General features: G+C 32.8%; 1 protein-coding gene across 1 annotated transcript in view; it reads left to right on the top strand.

The window, feature by feature from the left end:
• Window positions 1-882: 882 nt before the first annotated feature.
• LOC114332304 (zinc finger protein 235-like) overlaps window positions 883-19,295 on the top strand; it is a 30,589-nt gene continuing 12,176 nt past the window's right edge. Inside the window, exon 1 of the mRNA XM_028282083.2 lies at window positions 883-1,115. Within this exon, the coding sequence (XP_028137884.2) occupies window positions 884-1,115 (232 nt within the window). The 5' untranslated portion in view covers window position 883. The remainder of the gene's footprint in view (window positions 1,116-19,295) is intronic.

Below are 19,295 nucleotides of genomic sequence, written 5' to 3'. Positions count from 1 at the left end.
AAATCATTTACCCACCTAGTATTATTGTAGAATTTAAGACAGTCCAGTGCCTTATAAATAATTTCAATATGAATATTTTTCCCTTTAATTCTCCTTTGATACCACTCCATTTTAGATTTTGGGGAACTTATTTCATTGTGTTTATAGACCATATTTATTGAAGGAACCCAATCTGGAGATTGTTATTATCTATTAAGTCGGCTGGTTTTCCTATAAGATTAAAATGTTAACATCTTCAAAAATCGTTACTGTTGTAATTGTAACTTACCAGATATAAAATGATTACAGCAGACAGGACAGGAAAATTTTCATTTCGCTAGTAAAACCTGTACATTGTATTGCATTTAACCATTGTTGTCTCTCAGATACCTTATTTAGTTCAGTTTAAAAGTGAACTTTATCTTGACTTTATCACATTTCACACTTCAAAACACAACACCAATGAAGCATATTATCTTTCTAAATTAATACTTCCAGAGAAAATGTTAAATTAATCTTTGTACAACACAAAATTACAAAGAAATACAACTAAAATTATCTAAAACTCATTAAGAACAGATAGAATAAGATTTATCTTTTACACCCAGTAGCCATATTGACATATTGATTTAATTTTGAAAACGATTATATTTAAATTTGGTAAATATAACTCCGTACGACCACGCAACTTGAAACACAAGTACGCAAACACGGTTGCGTGAAGCGTGGCTCGCAATCGTGAAATTTACGAGACTTGCTCGACCTGTAGATTCTTGTTATTATATCACGTTCGCAAATGTTTGGAATGCCTTTGTTTGACAATAACTTTGTTTTTGTTTATTGATTTTTGATTGTGTGCGTGAAAAAGATATTTTTTATTTATATAAAATCAAGTTTAACAATAATGGAATTATCACAAGTTAGTGAAAAATCCTGTAAAATAGAAACATCAAATCATGAAGTAGATGATGCTCTTCTGGATACCATGAAAATTGAAATTAAAGAAGAACCCTTTAGTGAAAGTGCACAGGAGGAATTTGTTTATTCGGATTTAAAAGAATTACCTGTAAAGACTGAAATTGAACAAGACGAGCAGAAGTTTGCACTATTTGAAGAAAGTCAAGTTGATGAAAAATGTAAGTAAATAACAGGAATATCCAGTAGGCTCCCTCTATAACAAAACTGAAATGGCGGACTAATTACCTCGTTATAAGCGGCTCTCGTTATATCATACAACAATAATATTGAAATCTTTTGATGAATCTTATGTAGTTTATTAGGTATCGATGGCCGACTTGAACAATGAGACTTCGCCATCGTAAATTGTAAATTTCCTACAATATTCAATATGGGTCGATAAACAGAAAGAAGTTTATGACAGGCGGGGGAGTTTATTACAGCACTGGTCTCGATAATAACACAGATGTTGGGCATTTCTATATAGGTAAAGGCAGTCGGGGTATTTATTTATAGCCATTACTGCGCTAAAAACAGGCCAAGAAACATATTTATGTACCTCGTTCTAAGCAAAACCTCATAATATCCATGGTTGTTATAGAGAGAGTCCACTGTATATGCTTAAATATTTTTCCAATTTTCTAACTAATTTTCTAATATCTTTTTACTCTGCAATACTAATTTCTCCATAGATGAAAAATGGAAAAAAAACATCATCAAGATACGTTTGTAAACAACTCAAAAAGTAAGTATTTTATCTAAAATAAGCTTAGGAAAAATATAGCTCATAAAAAAGGGGATATATGTGTGAAGTATGTAGACCCAGTAGATTCATTTTCTGGTTATTTCACATTGAAATATTCAATTTGGAATTTGAGGAATAAGAACCTATTTTTCATGACTTCATGAACTTTGCTTCTGCTGGATCCACAGACTTCATAAATACACATTTTTTAAATTTTTTATAGGCGACATTTTTGCTAAGAAATTTTTTTTGATAAAATAACTACTATTTGAGTTATTTGCGAAAAATCGTCTAAACATGTGGTTTTTCTTTGAAAAATGAAAATTTTCACTTGCAAATACAGTAGAACATCAATAATCCGGATTAATTGGGACCGGACCCCATCCGGATTATCAAATTATCCGGATTATCGAAATTATCTAAAAAAAAGCCAGTATACACATTTATACAGGGTGTCCCGAAAAGATTGGTCATAAATTATACCACACATTCTGGGATCAAAAATAGTTCGACTGAACCTAACTTACCTTAGTACCAATGTGCTCTTAAAAAAAGTTACAGCCCTTTGAAATTACAAAATTAAAATCGATTTTTTTTAATATAGCGAAAACTATTAGAGATTTTTTGTTGAAAATCGACATGTATCATTCTTATGGCAGGAACATCTTAAATCAAAATTATAGTGAAATTTGTCCACCCCATAAAAAATTTATGGGGATTTTGTTCCCTTAAACCCCGCAAACTTTTGTGTACGTTCCAATTAATTCATTATTGCGGTACCATTAGTTAAACGCAACATTTTTAAAACTTTTTTGCCACCTAGTATTTTTTCGATAAGCCAGTTTTTATCGAGATACAGCTTCATTTTCAATATATCTATGTAAAAATTTTATGGGGGTTGTGTTCCTTTAAACCCCCCAAATGTTTCTGTACGTTCCAATTAAACTATTATTGTGGTACCATTAGTTAAACACAGTGTTTTTAAAACTTTTGCCTCTTAGTCTTTTTTCGTAAGTCACCTTTTATCGAGATGTAGCTTCTTTTTCAAAATATACCTAAAAATGTAAATTATAAATAAATATTCAGATTATTAACAGGCCTCTATAATCGTACTTAACCATATGCAAATATGTGGTGGATTCGAAAAATATTCAAAATATCTCGATGAGCACTGGCTTATCGAAAAAGTACTAGGAGGCAAAAAAGTTTTAAAAACATTGTGTTCAACTAATGGTGCCACAATAATAATTTAGTTGCAACGTACACAAAAGTTTGGGGGGGGGGGATTAAGGGAACAAAACCCCCATAAAAATTTTATGGGGTGCACAAATTTCAATTTAATTTTTTTTTAAGATGTTGCTGTCATAAAAATGCCACATGTCCATTTTCAATAAAAAATCTCTGAGAGTTTTCGATATATGAAAAAAAATCGATTTTTATTTTGTAACTTCAAAGGGATGTAACTTTTTTTGTGTGCACTATTATATATAGGTGAGTGTGGTTCAATCAACCTATTTTTGACTCCAGAATCTGTGGTATAATTTATGACCAATCTTTTCGGGACACCCTGTATACAATGAACATTTTAAAATTTCATATTTTCTCTTATATAGTAAGTGTCTAGAAGTAAAGGTAATCAAAACATTATTTTATGTTCAAACACTGTATTGTAATTTATTTTTTCTACGAGCGTGCAAAAATGTCTACTTTCGCACACGCATTTTAGTTTTTTTTTTTTTTTTTTTATTCCATTTATTAAAATACGTAATAACAATATACAAAAAAAAATACATTAAAAAAACCAAGAGCCGTAGCTATGCTGGTTTTGTGGTAACATAATAAACATAAATATAATGGTAACAGATTACATAACATAAAACTTTTTAGACTACTTTACACTGAAGGTTAAGTTTTCCTATATAGATTCATTAAAGAAATTGTATTAAAGTAAATGATTAAATTATTATTTATTATTAAATTGTTATAGAATTTTATTCAATTAAAGCTATCTGTTGTAGTAGTTAGTAAGAAGTAACTCTTTTAATTCAGTTTTAAATCTTTCTAGCCTGCAGTCTTTGATCTTTGTGGGTAACTTATTATACAAAATCAGACCACTTGAGTATATACTTCTTTGTGCACCAGTAGTTCGCATTCTTACGGTTTGAAAACTACCTCCCTGTCTGGTATTATGGTCATGCACATCTTCTATACGTCTTAGAGTAATATTTGTAAGTGTTTGAGAAAGCTTAATTTGATGAATGAATATACAAACTTGTAAAAGTTTAAAAAAACTTTTTAGTTTTTTTAGTAGTAAAAAAACTTTTTAGTAGTTAAAAAACTACTAAAAGTAGTTTAAAAAGTTTCACTTTTCCTCACGCGGTTTTTACTTTTCCGCACGCGTGTTAATTTAGATATGTTAATATGGCCTTAAAGTAATTATAATATATGCAATAAACTAATATTTAGATATTATTTACTAATTTATTTCAAATATATCTTATTGTGTTAATGTTTTAATGAAATTAACGCGACAATTCGATGAAATAAAATTTTGACATAATATTCGAAAGTCAAATCGGTAAACAAAAACAGTCGTTTGGAATCATCGTCATGGAAACCAAGATCGTCGTCATGCTAACTAATTATATTGAAAGTTTGGTTTTGACAACCTTGTCAAAGAATTAATTTGTGTATGTATTTTCATATTAATTAAATTAATTGATTAAGATTTGGTAATTTTTTAAAGACTCTTAGAAAAAATATTGTTCCTAACTCTTGCAGAAAGTCTCTTTTCCGCACTCGACTGCTTGCCGAACTCCCGCTTCGCGTTGTTCGGCAAACTGCAGTAGCGTTCGGAAAAGAATGACTGTCTGCACTTGTTAGGAAAATAACTATATAGCAACATCTGTAAGTACAGTAAAAACATTAGACACTATTTGAGTTTTTAAAAAAATGTGTAAAAGGTTTTTGAATTGCAGTAGAGGTTCGTTTTTTCGCAGCGAAGTTCTTAATTCGTTTTAAAAGAATCGGATATTTTGCTAGATACAAATCCGGATTATTGACGATCCGGATTTTTGACGTCCGGATTATCGACGTTCTACTGTAACTCGAAAAGTATTGGTTTAGTGTTAGTGAAAAACCTCTAGAACAAAATTTGCTTAAAATTAGCTGATTTATCCATTTCTGAACTTATTTTGAACATTATGTTTTTTCACCTCCGAAAAGGGGTGGCTCTAAGTCCATTAATTAAGTAGAGGGTAAGAGGAACCTGAATCCAAATTTTCATGCAATTCGGTGCTGACATGGAAAATTATATGGTATTGTCCTTTTCATGAGCATTTTTCAGTGCGTAACAAATCAAATGTGTTTCTTGCATTTATAAAATGGTATTTTCTTTGATTTGTATAGTCTTATAAATTATACAGATTATATTTGTAATAATATTATCTAATTAAAAAAAAATATTTTTTTTATTATGGCGCCATCTATTGACAACTAGAATCATCATCATATATCATACATCTCCAAGTGGAGCAAAGGGCACCTTAAGGTGGTATGACACAATGTTAAAATTTATATAGTTTTTAGGTACAGTTACCGTCACTATTTCAAAACCAATCTTCAACTTAGGGGTATGTACGTGAACTGTAGACTTTCTATTTTAATAGTATCTAGTTAAAATTTCCAAAGAAAGTAGTATATTTTTTATAACTGTACTTAAAGGAGTCCATGTCATAACTTACTTAGTAACTTGTTGTAAAAATTCGTTTTGCATAATAATTTTTGAACTTCGGTAGAAAATAACTATCAGAAACGATTAACTACACAAAAAGCTTTATTTTAAACAAAATTTCATTGTCCGTACTGCCATAATTTTTAAATTAACTGTACCTAAAGGTAAAAATTATTGTTAAAAGCTGCAATCTGGGGATTTTGTTCACATTACAGCATTAAGTTGGCATTATTCTAGTGATAAATTAGTTCCGCTCTCACTTAATAGATGAGAAGATGAGTTCACGTGTCATTTAGTAGATGGCAGCAGTGATGTATTAAATGGCGACAGATGCGCGTTTGCCGGATTTTAAGAAAATCTGCAAACAATTGAAAACAAGTTTTGTAACCACGGAAATACGATGAATCACGCGGTTTTGTTTAGAAAAGTGGCCCCACCCCCTCTCAGTACACATTTTGGGCCTTGTTTGACTTTCAATCATGATTGTATAACGTCTCAGTGTCTTAACAATACAAATATACATATTTTATACTTGAAACCGTGACGTTATACAAATGGTTGAAAGTTAAACGAGGCTCAAAATGTCTTAAAGTGTTTACTGGGGGATTATACTAGTTTTGACATAATACATAGATAACCTAAGCTCTAGCATGTTATGTGGGGCGTATCTAAAAACAATTTAAGTTTTATTCACTTTCTGGCAAATTTAATTTTTATAATAACGCAAATAATGCATTGTTCGGATACAATTAGCTTTTTGTAAAGACGATGACATCGACATTTTTACACACATTACACATGCCAATGGCCATTAGTATTTCGATACATTTTTGGCAAAGTAACGTAAGTGACATTTTTGACGAAAATCATGTTTTTCCATTAAACTAACACTATTATTGTTTAGAAGGTACTGCCAAAGTGTAGTAAGCCTAGAATTACTTTAAACATAATATATGCATAGGCTTACTACATTTTGGCACTGCCTTCTGAATAATAATAGCGTTAGTTTAATGGAAAAACATGATTTTCATAAACGTCACTTACGTTACTTTGCCAAAAATGTATCGATTTGTTGAGGCATTATCCTAATAAAAAAAATTGTAGACAAAACAATATTGTATAATCATTAATTAATTTATGTCAAAAATTTCCGTAAGTGAAAAAAAAAATACTGAAATTTACTGGAGTAATAATTAGATAAACCGATATGCAGACGATACAGTTGTGGTTGCTAGCAGTATTGATGAACTTCAGCATCTTATGGAGAGGGTACCTACAACGAGCGAGTGAAAAAAGAGAATTTAACCTTCAACATAAATAAAACAAAAATAGACACTAGTGAGCAAAACTCAAAAACCTGCCAGACAATTGAAAATAAAAAACCAATTCAACACGTAGAATTATATGTATACCTTGGAACAGTTGTCAACTCGAAATGGGATCAAAAATCCGAAATATACTCAGAGTATAACCAGAGCTACATTTAACATGAGAAATATATTCAATCATTGCGACATATCTGTCCCACTAAAAATATGGCTGCTAAAATGCTATGTATTTCCAGTCTTGTTGTATGGAGCAGAGCTAGACAATAACGGAAACATTATCGAAAAGGCTAGATGTATTCGAAATGTGGGTGTACCGACGTATCCTCAAAATATTCTGGACGACTCACACCACCAACGAATAGGTATTGCGCCGAATGGGGAAACAAAAAGAAATATCTTTCACAATTAAAAAACGAAAACGTGAACACCTCGGTCATATATTATGAGACATGATAAATATCGTATACTGCAGCTGATAATATAGGGTAAAATAGAGAGTAAACGTGGACCCGGAAGAAGAAGACACTCATGGCTTCAAAACTTACGCCAATGGTTTGGACTAACATCGATCGAGTTATAGACACGCTGTAAACAAAATTAAAATTGCTATGATGATAGCCAACTTCCACAACGGACAAGGCACATGATGAACAAGAATTAGAAATGAGATGAAAATGTAAAATTTTCCGAGGAAAAAAACTTCCCGTGTTGACATTCCAACATACAAATCAATGGTATCACCCTTCAGAGCTCCGAAAGCTTCATATACCTGGGCACAGAGCTAAACAGTCAGCTAGACCACTCAAAAAAATTAGAAGACGCATTGAAATAGCAAGATCTGGCTTCATGAACATGCTTAAAATGCTCTGTAACCCCAAGCTATCAGTCACAATAAGATTGAGAACACTAAAGTGTTATGTGTGGTCCCTATTACTATATGGCTGTGAGACCTGGACATTAAAACCGTATGATGTCAACAAACTGAATTCATTCGAAATGTGGATGTACCGCCGAATGCTAAGAATAAGCTGGACCACCAAAACTACAAATGAAGAAGTACTGTAAATAATGAACACACATCCTCATCTGATCAATACAATCAAAATTAGAAAGACGTCATATCTAGGACACATAATGCGCCATAGGGAATTTGAGTAGCTTCAGGTAATATTAGAAGGCAAAATCGAAGGTAAAAAGGGTATAGGAAGAAAGAAAAAATCTTGGCTCCGAAACATCAGAGATTGGACCCACACAACAGGGAATGACTTAATTCATCAAGCCCAGAACAGAGAGAAATTTGCCATATTGATCGCCAACCTCAATAGAGAAGGCACTTAGGAGGAGGAGGACAACGCAAGAGACCCTAAGAGGTAGTTTTCTGTCCCGATTAAACCCCGATTAGCTAACCAGGACATAAAATACTGGTCCTAAGGCTCGAAGATAGATAGAAAGTAACTTGTGAAGTGGTTACGATTGATTTGATTTAAGATGATAATTGGGGGTGATTTTCCCGAGGTTTTTGACCAAAAAAAGGGACCAACTTTATTTTGAGCATTTGCTTAGTTTTGATGCTACAAACTAAAAAAAAAACAAAAATAAATATTTTTTAAACACTTTAAAAAAAGTTGTAATGAGTTTTCCCCAAAAAAGTGCATCATTTTTTGGTTATTTCACGTTGAAATATTCACTTTGAAATTTGGCGGATATGAAACTATTTTTTATTAGCTACAACTTTGTTTTAACTGGGTCCATAGAGTTCATAATACCTATATAGACCTAGATCCCGCATACCTAAAAAAAGTTGATTAATAGCAAGCTGAAAATTTGTTAATAGCTTAACGGTGTCTAGTCGGACAAACTTTGATGCATGGTAACACTGGAACAGGGGAAGTTTTATTTGTGGAACAGCTTAAAAATTTGGAACGTCAGATTACGAAAACGTTCCATGTATTTTGTCGGTCAGAACTTCCAATTGATTTGTTAGCATTTCATTAAACTTTCATGTAAAAATCAGACTGGTGTTTATCACCAACTGTGTATTTTAATGAGTGGAACACGAAGAACATGTCAAATGACAGTAATCAAGTCGGTTGTTTAGCAGTCTGATGTTTGCATGAGAGTTTAATGAAAGGGTAACAAATCAATTGGATGTTCTGTCCGAATAAATACCTGGGACGTTTTCGTAACCCCCTGTTACGAAGTTCCCCTGTTCCAGTGTTCCCTCCCGTACATCAACGTTTGTCCGACTGGACACCGTTAAGCTATTAACAAATTTTCAGCTTGCTATCAATCAAGTTTTTTTGGTACGCGGGATCCAGGTCTAATACACCATTTTTTTATACTTTTTTAGAAGCTACATATTTTTGCCAAGAATGTTTTTTTCGGATAAAATACATATTTTTTGAGTTATTTGTAAAAGCCGCCTAAAAACGTGTTTTTTACTCGCAAATAACTCAAACATTAATTTAGTGAAAAAATACTATAGAACAAAAGTTGCTTGGAATTAGTCAGTTTATCCATTTTCAGACTTATTTTGAACGTATATTTTTTCACCCCCGAGATGGAATAAAACTCACCCTCAGGGCAAAATCTTACATCGGCACACTATCACTTTTCTTGTTTGACATGTTACCTATCCGTATGCCAAATTTCATGTTAATCCAAGCGATTATTTAAAATTTAGAGCAAAAAGTGTGATTCAATGTATATATTTACTACATACTTGTATTTCAAACAATTGCAAATTTCTTTATCAGTTTAAAATAAAAATTGTTGACCCGGTAAAGAATTAATAATTGTCACAAAATTACAAATCACATTATTACAAATATAATCTAAATACAATAAGTGATAAAATATTTCCAAATGAAACGTTTTGTATCTATTGTTTAAAAAAAGATAAAAATTTGTCTAGTTATACAATGCTATCTATTAATAGTAAGAATTTACCATTTCCAGGTAAATAATTAAACACCCTCATCACTGTAAATACAATACAAGTACGATTGAAGGCGAACAGTACCGATCGATCGGTAACGATCATAAGTTCTATTTAGTACGTGGCAACAACGCCGTCGTTAATAGAATTAAAATTCGTCGTTATTAAAATGTTCGAATATATATACGTGCTGCCATCTACTGAAAGAATTGCTAAACGTTTAGTTCCTATGATCACCAACCATTTTGACTGTGGCGTTTACATACCCCCTTAAGGTGTTTCAAGTAGCATGAGGAATGATGGTGAGGTTGCTAGTCCCACGCATCATCTGTTGAGTTCCGTCCAATTTTGTTTACTAGTTTTCTCCATTCTCTTGTTTTTTGCTATCTTTTTTGCATCGTTCCATGTTAAATTATTTTCTTTGAGTTCTTTCTCTATTGTTCTTTTCCACGTATAAGATGGTCTACCCATTCTTCTTTTGCCTTGAGCATTGTAATGTAGAGCTTGTCTAGCAATATTTGTTGCTGGTTTTCGTAAGGTGTGTCCTATCCACTTCCATTTCCGTTTTTTTATTGTATGTTCTATCCTTTCTTCATTTGTTATTCTCCACAATTCGTCATTAGTAATTTTGTTTGGCCAAAATATTCTCAGTATAATACGTAGGCACCTGTTAATGAAGGATTGTATTTTCTGAAAGATTTTTTTATGGTGTTTCCATGTTTCTGCTCCATATAACAGGACAGACTTTACATTAGTTTCAAATAATCGTAACTTTGTTCTTCTGCTGATGTTTGTCGAGGCCCATATCTTGCGCAAAGAGTTGAAAGCGTTTTGTGCGAAGCTTATTCTTTGTGTTATGTCCTTGTCTGTGCCTCTTGTTGTGTTTAGCAGACTGCCCAAATAACAGAAATCTTTTACTTCTTCTATTTGTTTCACTTCCAAATATATATTGTTTCCGTTATTTCCAATGCCACTGAACAAATAATTTTTGACTATATTAAACAAAATGCACAAATATCCAATGTAAACCAATTAGTTGTCAAAGAATTACCATCCAAAGCAAGTTCCAAGAGCTTCAAGATAGGAATCTGTGAAACATTGTATAATACAATTAATATTAGTGATTTTTGGCCAGAAAATGTAATTTTTAGACCATTCAATTTTCGAGAACATCATAGAACACAAACGAAACCTGCAAATTTTCAGAATACACCAAGAAATGCAATAAATATTTAAAATTTTATTACCAAAATGTAAGGGGTATTAAAACAAAACTACATACCCTTATGTGCAATGTACTTGTTGAAAACTTTGATATTGTCTTGCTGACAGAAACATTTTTAGACAAAAGTATATTGACTAGCGAGTTGGGTCTTGATGGGTATCAAATTTTTAGATGTGATAGATCTGAGAAAACCAGTAGATGTGTAACACAAGGTGGGGTGCTTATTGCAGTTAAAAACACATTGTCTTGTCGTATACTTAATACTACAGTTGACACTATTGAACATTTGTTGTGATTATTTTTTACAATTTCTGCCGATGCCTCGAAATGAAACCTCGGCAGATCTTTATGTGCCGTACTTGCCGTTGCCTGCCGTATCTGCCTACGGACAGAAATGTATGTTCGCTTGCTCATCGACTTGTTATTTTGTTGAGTTTTACGTGTAAATCGTCACGCTAGGGATGAACTAGGGTCGGCTAGCCGGCAGTCAGATGGATGGCATGGCTCATCGCTCGGATCATTCATTTTTTAAAAAGTCTCTTATGCGCATGGATCACTTAACGCTCGGATGGGTCGAATCCTTTTAAAAACCACGAATAAAATTTAGTCTGTGTTATCTGACAGATTTTTTTTATTTCACAGATACAAAAAATTACATAGACTCCGATTAAATTTAATATTAAAAAAATCTATAACATCAATAAATGTGTGGGTCGGCACTGCCGACCCTGACCGACCGCCACTGGATACTAATTTCTAATGCGTCAGGCGGTCGGTCTTTTTCGGATTTAAAATGAATAAAAACATATTTAAGCTCAAATTTGGGTCAAGAAAACCTAGACGCATTATTACTATTGTATATAGAGAATGAAGAACTGGAGAAACTGAATTGCGATAATATTAAACGGCAGTTTGCGAATGCCAAGCCAAAAAAAAGTGATCTAATTTGTGTTTTTATGAATTTTTTAGAATATGTTTTTTGTTTGTCATGTGTTGTTTTGTGAAACTTTCTGTTTTTGATTTATGTTTTTATATATTTTTTGGATTATTTTTTATAATAATAGTCTCCCGTTTTATACCGCTGACGCGGCTTTGGGATTATAGCAGGGTAGTCTGCTATATCTAGGGCCTACGGTATACAAGGAGGGTAACAGGGCCAATGCTACGTTTCAACCGCCTATTATTACCCCTGGTTTTACCCAAGGTACTCATTTTATTCAGGCTGAGTCGACCTGGGGCCTATAGACATTTTAAAAATGTCTAGTTGTTGCTTGTTAAAAAAATATTTTATGGATTTTACAATAAACCTTAATAGTTAATGCATGTGTTTTCTTGTTAAAAAACTGACAACGAATAGCAATGAATGGGGCCTCTAAACCTCCAGCGCAAAGGGCTCGAAGTTAGGTTAAACCGGCACTGGGCACAAAATGTTTATCCTTGGCAAAACTTGTTACTAAAGGTTTCTATATAATTTCTTGTTGGCAGGAACATAATCCACATAATTATTGACGTATATTTACATAATCATAATTATCTGCCACACTAATGTGGAAACTGAAAGTAAGGATGTGGAGAAAATTGACAGATCTGAATTACTGACTTTTACTGGTATTTTAATTTTGATGTACATTGTTAATTTTGTTGAAGGTTTTAACATCGTTTATGTTAATATTATAGACAGTGCTGTGTTAAATAAGCATAATATTCTTAAGTTTAATCTATTTCTAACATTTGTAACAACTCTCAATAAATATATTAGCTATTTTCGAGGTGAACATTTTTTACCCACCCTTGGGCATACATGGAACCTAAATAAGGTTTGGCGTTTAAGGGTTAAGAGCCAATATATGGTAGAGGTACACTTACACGACTTACAGGGTACAAGGTTTCTCTCCATGTGATAACCTGACGCGCTCGAGTAACTGCAAAAATCCCCGCTTGGACTCCCCTACCACCTTGTTTCTGCATTAATTTGTTCCTTCCAAAAACATTTTCACATTATAGTTATTTTGTATTTTAGGTTTCCTGCAAGAGGAGAACCAAATGCAAATTATGGAACCATTAACTAAGCCTTCATATCATAAAGGAAACTATATAAGTAGATGCAGTGAGGAAAAAAGATTAAGAAAAAATAATAAAGTTCAGACTGGCCAAGAATGTTCCAAGTGTGAAATTTGTTTTAAGCAGTTTACTACAGTATCTAATTTGAAACGACATATGCGATTGCACACTGGAGAAAAACTTTATAAGTGCGAAATCTGTTTTAAGCAGTTTAGTGAAGCAGACCATTTGAAAAATCATATAAAAAGGCACACTGGTGAAAAACCTTACAGGTGCGAAATTTGTTTTAAGCAATTTTCTCAAATAGGAACTTTGAAAAATCATTTACGAACGCACACTGAAGAAAAACCTCACAAGTGTGACATTTGTTTTAAGCAGTTTATTAGAACAGGTTCTTTGAAAATACATTTGAGGGTGCACACTGGTGAAAAGCCTTACAAGTGTGAAGTTTGCTTTAAACTGTTTAGTCAAGCAGGTGATTTGAAAAAACATTTGAGAGTGCACATTGGAGGAAAACCTTACAAGTGTGAAATTTGTTTTCAGCAGTTTTCGCAGCAAAGTAATTTAAAAAGACATTCGAGATCGCACATTGGAGAAAAACCTTACAAGTGTGAAATTTGTTATAAGCAGTTTACTAGAATAGGTTCTTTGAAAATACATTTGATGGTGCACACTGGTGAAAATCCTTACAAGTGTGAAATTTGTTTAAAGCAATTTATTCAAACAAGCGATTTGAAAAAACATTTGAGAGTGCACACTGGCGAAAAACCTCACAAGTGTGAAATCTGTTTTAAGCAGTTTACTGTAGCAAGTACTTTAAAAACACATTTGAGAGTACACACTGGAGAAAAACCTTATAAGTGTGAAATTTGTTTTAAGCAGTTCACTCATAAACAATGTTTGCGGCAACATACGAAAGTTCACTCTGGACAAAAACTTTAGGCAGTTTAGTAAAACAAGTTATTTGAAAAGACCTTAGAACATAAAATAAACAGGAATGAGTATATGCCAAATAACCTTGAGTCCAAGAAGGGGCTTGCAAATGGCGACCAGCTGTCAGATTTTGATTTCCGCCTTGAATTACGTACCATTGAAACAAGGTAGAAAAGCAATAGGGAACTTGCATAAATTTGTAAATATTAAAATGATATTAAAAAACATAAAGTAACATGACCATAAAACGCTTGCATGCGAAAAAAACAAATATTTTTAACCCGTGCGCTAATTACGACGCTTTGAAAATGCTATAAAATTCAAATATCTTTGGAGGCTCTTGAACGTCCTTCTATTGGTCTGACGCCACGGGCTAGCAGTCGGAAACAACGCGATTAGGGTAGGTATCACGGGTATATTACATTTTAATCGTCTTTAATGGAAAATTCCTAGGTAGTATTTATGTTCATCTTATATATTCTATTAAGTAGTTCCCCAATCAGCTTAGTTTTAAACTGAAATTGATAAAGTTGAGTGCTACTTTGTAAAGAGTTTAAAACGCATAATATGACGGACGAGGGTTTTTCAAAAGGTCAATCTGACTAACTTACCTACCGTTGATGTCTTCATCGTGGCAACTTTTATAAAAAGTAGTGAAAGCTATTCTATTGGAGAAATGCGAGGTGTCAAGGCAAATAAGTAAGAGTTATTAATAAGCATGTTTAAACCGTTTATAACAATAGTTTGGTACCATTATATTATAGTATACGGTTTACCCCGTGGGTTTGATCTAACTACCTCTAATCGAAGGATTTCGTATATCCTGGAAAAGATTACGGTGTAATTTGCATTATAATAAAGATTATATTTTATTGTAATGTTTATTAGTACCTACTGGAGCCTTTCATTATTGTGTTCAAAGCCTTCTGAGAAAAGATTATGGTGATTAGCAGACGTACGGATAGAACGTGTACATAGTCAACAAAATCCTTCTTTACAAAGTTAATAATACGCATAAATAAGAGGAATCATTATTGTAATTTTACAAGTTAATATCTTTATCATCTCAGCTTATACTTACACCGCATCCCTCGGTAGACCGCAAGCTATAGTAGAAACCCGACTGTAGACCGCATACTATAGTAGCACCAATACTTTTTAGTTACTCTTACTTTTATTACTAAAAGTTTTGTTTATTTTTAAGTTACTTGTTTCTTCTTTGTTCTTCAACACAAGAAACGACAAAAGTAATTTCATAAAAAAGAACTTTTTGATACATGTCAACAGAGATAAAATGTTAATATTTTGCCTGTCACAGAAAAAATCATTTTTGCCACAGAGTAAAACAAGATATTTCAACTATATTATTTATCTATGGACAAACTGCATTAAATGCAATAACCCACCCCGAACGGGCAAACGATACGAGTGGCCTGTGACGTCAGATCCCAGCTCTCGCTTTTGAAGTTGTTTAAAACGGAAATTTTAGGCGCGGAACTTTGATTAGATGTTGTACGTACACTATTAATTGTTAAGACGTAATATTTTGAATATAACATTTTAAAACATAAATTAACAATTGTATGCAAAAAAATTTTTTAGTGCAAGTTCCCTATTCCTAACGATTTTATTAAGTGAACTTTACACTACATGATTTATCATGTGATTTGTCATATCATTTGGCCATGGAGTGAAATTTACATGTTTACCCTGTGTGATTTGTCGTATATTATGATTTTGTCATAACCATTTTCATGTGTCTCGTCAATAGCTTATCACAGGGGAATAGATAAAACCATGTGATTGTGGGTAATATCTTTTCCTGTATACCGGTAACACCAACATATTTAAATATCACGCTTTAGCCCCGGCGCAAATTGATCCTAAAGCCTGGGTTTCCTCGAAAGCGGCACCAACAAACTGCGACCGTAACACTGCGATGAACTACGTCAGATTACGGTGAAAAATTCAAGGTTCTTCACTGCGGAAATGGAATGTGCAAACTCAGCAAGCGGTGGCTTCCAACGCATCCTTGGAAACCACCGCTATTATTTTGCGTGGTACAGTTTTTATGATGTCATTCATCGCAGTGTTACGCTCGCAGTTTGTCGGTGCCGCTTTCGAGGAAACCGAGGTTTAAGCGAGACACAACCTGCACCGGCTAACTGCGTGGAGAGTTTTGTGAAGCACGCTTATAATCGAGGGACCACAAATTGAACACAACCTACCATCATAGCTTGCGCTCGCAGGTCTCACTTGGGAACGTTTGTCACCGGCGTACAGTTTTCTTGGGTCGTGGGACGCGTGACTCACTGCCACATGTTTATTTTTACTTGTTTTTGTTCGCGAGATGGACGTATCTGAAATGTATACGGATGGTACCTAAGTACAATTTATTGTGAAAAATAAAAATATTAGCATAGTCAAAAGCCCGAGTGAAAACTGCTTTGTCTTTGTGATTAAATTTTGATAACTTTTGGTAGACTAAATAAGCGGCGATCCGAAATTAATAATCAAAGTTATGCCTTTACAATCACACATTATTAGAAAAATATGGTGAAAAATGATTCATGTTACTTAAAACTGTGATCGATAAAAATATCGTATTACCCTCAAATTCAACTTGTCGGCATATTACATTTTTGTTTATGCTTAAAATTAAAAAAGAAATATGCAGATAGTGTTATTTTTTATGACCGATCAGTAGCAGAGAGATTATGAAATAACTCTGAGATTTTTTTAAATATGTAAGTATTATGTGCAGAAATAAAATACTCTGTGTAAGATATCTTTTTATGCACCCGCTTATGATAAAATTCGATGTTTTCGAAAGTCATACCGCCACAACTACTAGGGACCAGTAAGATATTTTTAAAACGAGTTACAAGTATGGAAATACCGATTTAAAGTTGCCTACTCAATTCAGTACAAGGATCAGATACATCAGTATTTTGTAATCAGTATTTGTACTCGGTACCACTGAGAGCCGGTATCAAAAGTAACCGTTACATGTCCGCACTGATTTTGCCCGTCTCTATTCGTTACAGCGACAGCCAACGGTTGGGTTGGGTTGTGATCATGTTGTGATCAATATGCGGTGCGCTGGGAAAATAACTGCACGGGTCACCCGTCCCGCCGGCGCAGGTTGTGTCTCGCTTAGGTTCAATTTGCACCGGACCTTATTCTTATGCCAGTTCAGTGAAATTCCCTTCCCCAGAGACAACATCCTTAATCTATGATTCATTTATTTGTTTTTGTTGTTTTGATATTGAGCCTATTGTCTTATCTGTGATATTGTCATTGATTATGTATGATACTACTACTCTAGTAGTTTTTAATTAATCAATGCTATTGTATCATATTTTTCATTTATTATTTATTTAGTTTATTTTATTCTTACTTTAGTGTTTTTATAGTCTTCTTAGTTTTAGTTTAGTTTCCATATTATTTATTTTTAATTTATTATTTATTTTTAGTTTGAATTTTAATTCCGTATATACTAAATTTGATATACCCCTCGACTATCTCTTTATAAGAGCCACCTCCCAGGCAACCAAAAGACGTTTTTATAATCAAAAGTCAAAAAGTCAAAATTTTATTTACGCATATAGCATTTACAGAGTAAGTAGGTATAAAACAACAATAATTATAAAAGTACAAAGGATAGTTATAAGTATAACCTATATAGTCTTACAAAGTTAAATCATTAGAATATACATACAAGTCAAAATATATTAAAAGATTACTATAACAATAACAAGATGTCGTTGTGACTAGATTTTTTTTTCAATAATTATAAAAACACTGAATCATATATATATATATATATATATATATATATATATATATATATATATATATATATATATATATATATATATATATATATATATATATATATATATATATATATATATAACAAAAAGTTTGGAGGTAACAAATTTGAAATCAGATAAATATTTAATAAATAAGACACATTTTACCATAATAATTTTAACATTAATTTGATAGAAACTTTTTTATTTTACCACTAAATTTATTAAAACCATCATTAAATAAATCCAAATCACACTTTTGTAACATTTCATTTGTTAATTTGCTCATTCGACAAATAGGCGAGTTAATGCCATAATTGGTTCTATGAAACTCAATGTTAAGTAGTTGGCTATTTCTGGAATTAATAGATGGAACACGCAGGCCAACAGCTGCCAGGAGATCTGGGTCATCAATAATATTATTTATGATTTTATATATTGTACAAATATCTAAGTTTTAGTATAATGTAGATAACACGTTATAAAAATGACCAATTGACGTGTTTCTATGACGTAGTACCTACCGACGTTGAAAACCACGTGTATTTATCTCATCGATTTGACGTCATAATTGTGACGATTTTAAAACGTCAAAAAGGTGACGACTTTTATAGGTCGGTAAAATCACGTCTTTAATACTTTCAAAAAGTGACCTCTTTCAGATGTTTCCAAATAGGTAGTATAAAAAATAGGTAACATGAAACCTATAGGTCTACGTCCCATGTGTCGGAAGATATACTACCATTTGTTTAAGATCGCTTGTGCATTAGAAGCAATCTAACATTGATTCTGCATGATTGTACCAGCCCTCGCATTATAGAATTTTCACTATTTATATAAGTACAGTGGAACCCCGATAAGTCGGCCCCCCGATAACCCGGAAGTCCGGCTAACCCGGACCGATTTTCATCAGACAAACATTTCAACAATAAAAATGTATGTAATATAATATTTGAGAGATGTGTATTTGTGTAATTTGAACTATAGGATAGTAAAAATGCCTCATGGTACACGGCATCAAAGTGACGTTCATTGTCTCGGATTATCGGAAACAACAGGCACCTGTAGTATTTTTTTATTCATTTCAAACTGTCTTAGCACGGTTTAAAAAAGACTAAAAGACTATTTAAAAAATTATTTTATAAACAATGGTCTTAGTCTCCACTTTTCTTAAATAACATAATATCGTTCCGATTGTGACTGTATTGTGTGGAGTACAGTCTTGTATTGTTCGCTTCCGTTTGCTTACGTTTGTCTTTGCGTGTTTTTAGTAATTTAGATGCAGGTGTACTGTGCATATATATTTCATGTTGTTTCAATTATAACGGAGTTTATCTGTAAGTATACCGTATTTTATTAATTTTTACCATATTCTCCGGCTAACCCGGATTTTCGATAACCCGGATCGACCGCGGTCCCGATTAATCCGAGTTATCGAGGTTCCACTGTATACCTACTTACTGTGTCAAAACTGAAACAACATATATACTAATAAATAGTTACTAACAAATTATCCAACATACTTATGCCCGGTTGCACCAACAGATCTTAAGCTTCATCATCATCACACAACCAAATTTG

Source organism: Diabrotica virgifera, chromosome 6, assembly GCF_917563875.1.
Source record: "Diabrotica virgifera virgifera chromosome 6, PGI_DIABVI_V3a".
NCBI classification, from domain to species: domain Eukaryota; kingdom Metazoa; phylum Arthropoda; class Insecta; order Coleoptera; family Chrysomelidae; genus Diabrotica; species Diabrotica virgifera.
The sequence above is the reverse complement of the archived record's forward strand: the minus strand, read 5'-3'. Positions and strand labels throughout refer to the sequence as shown.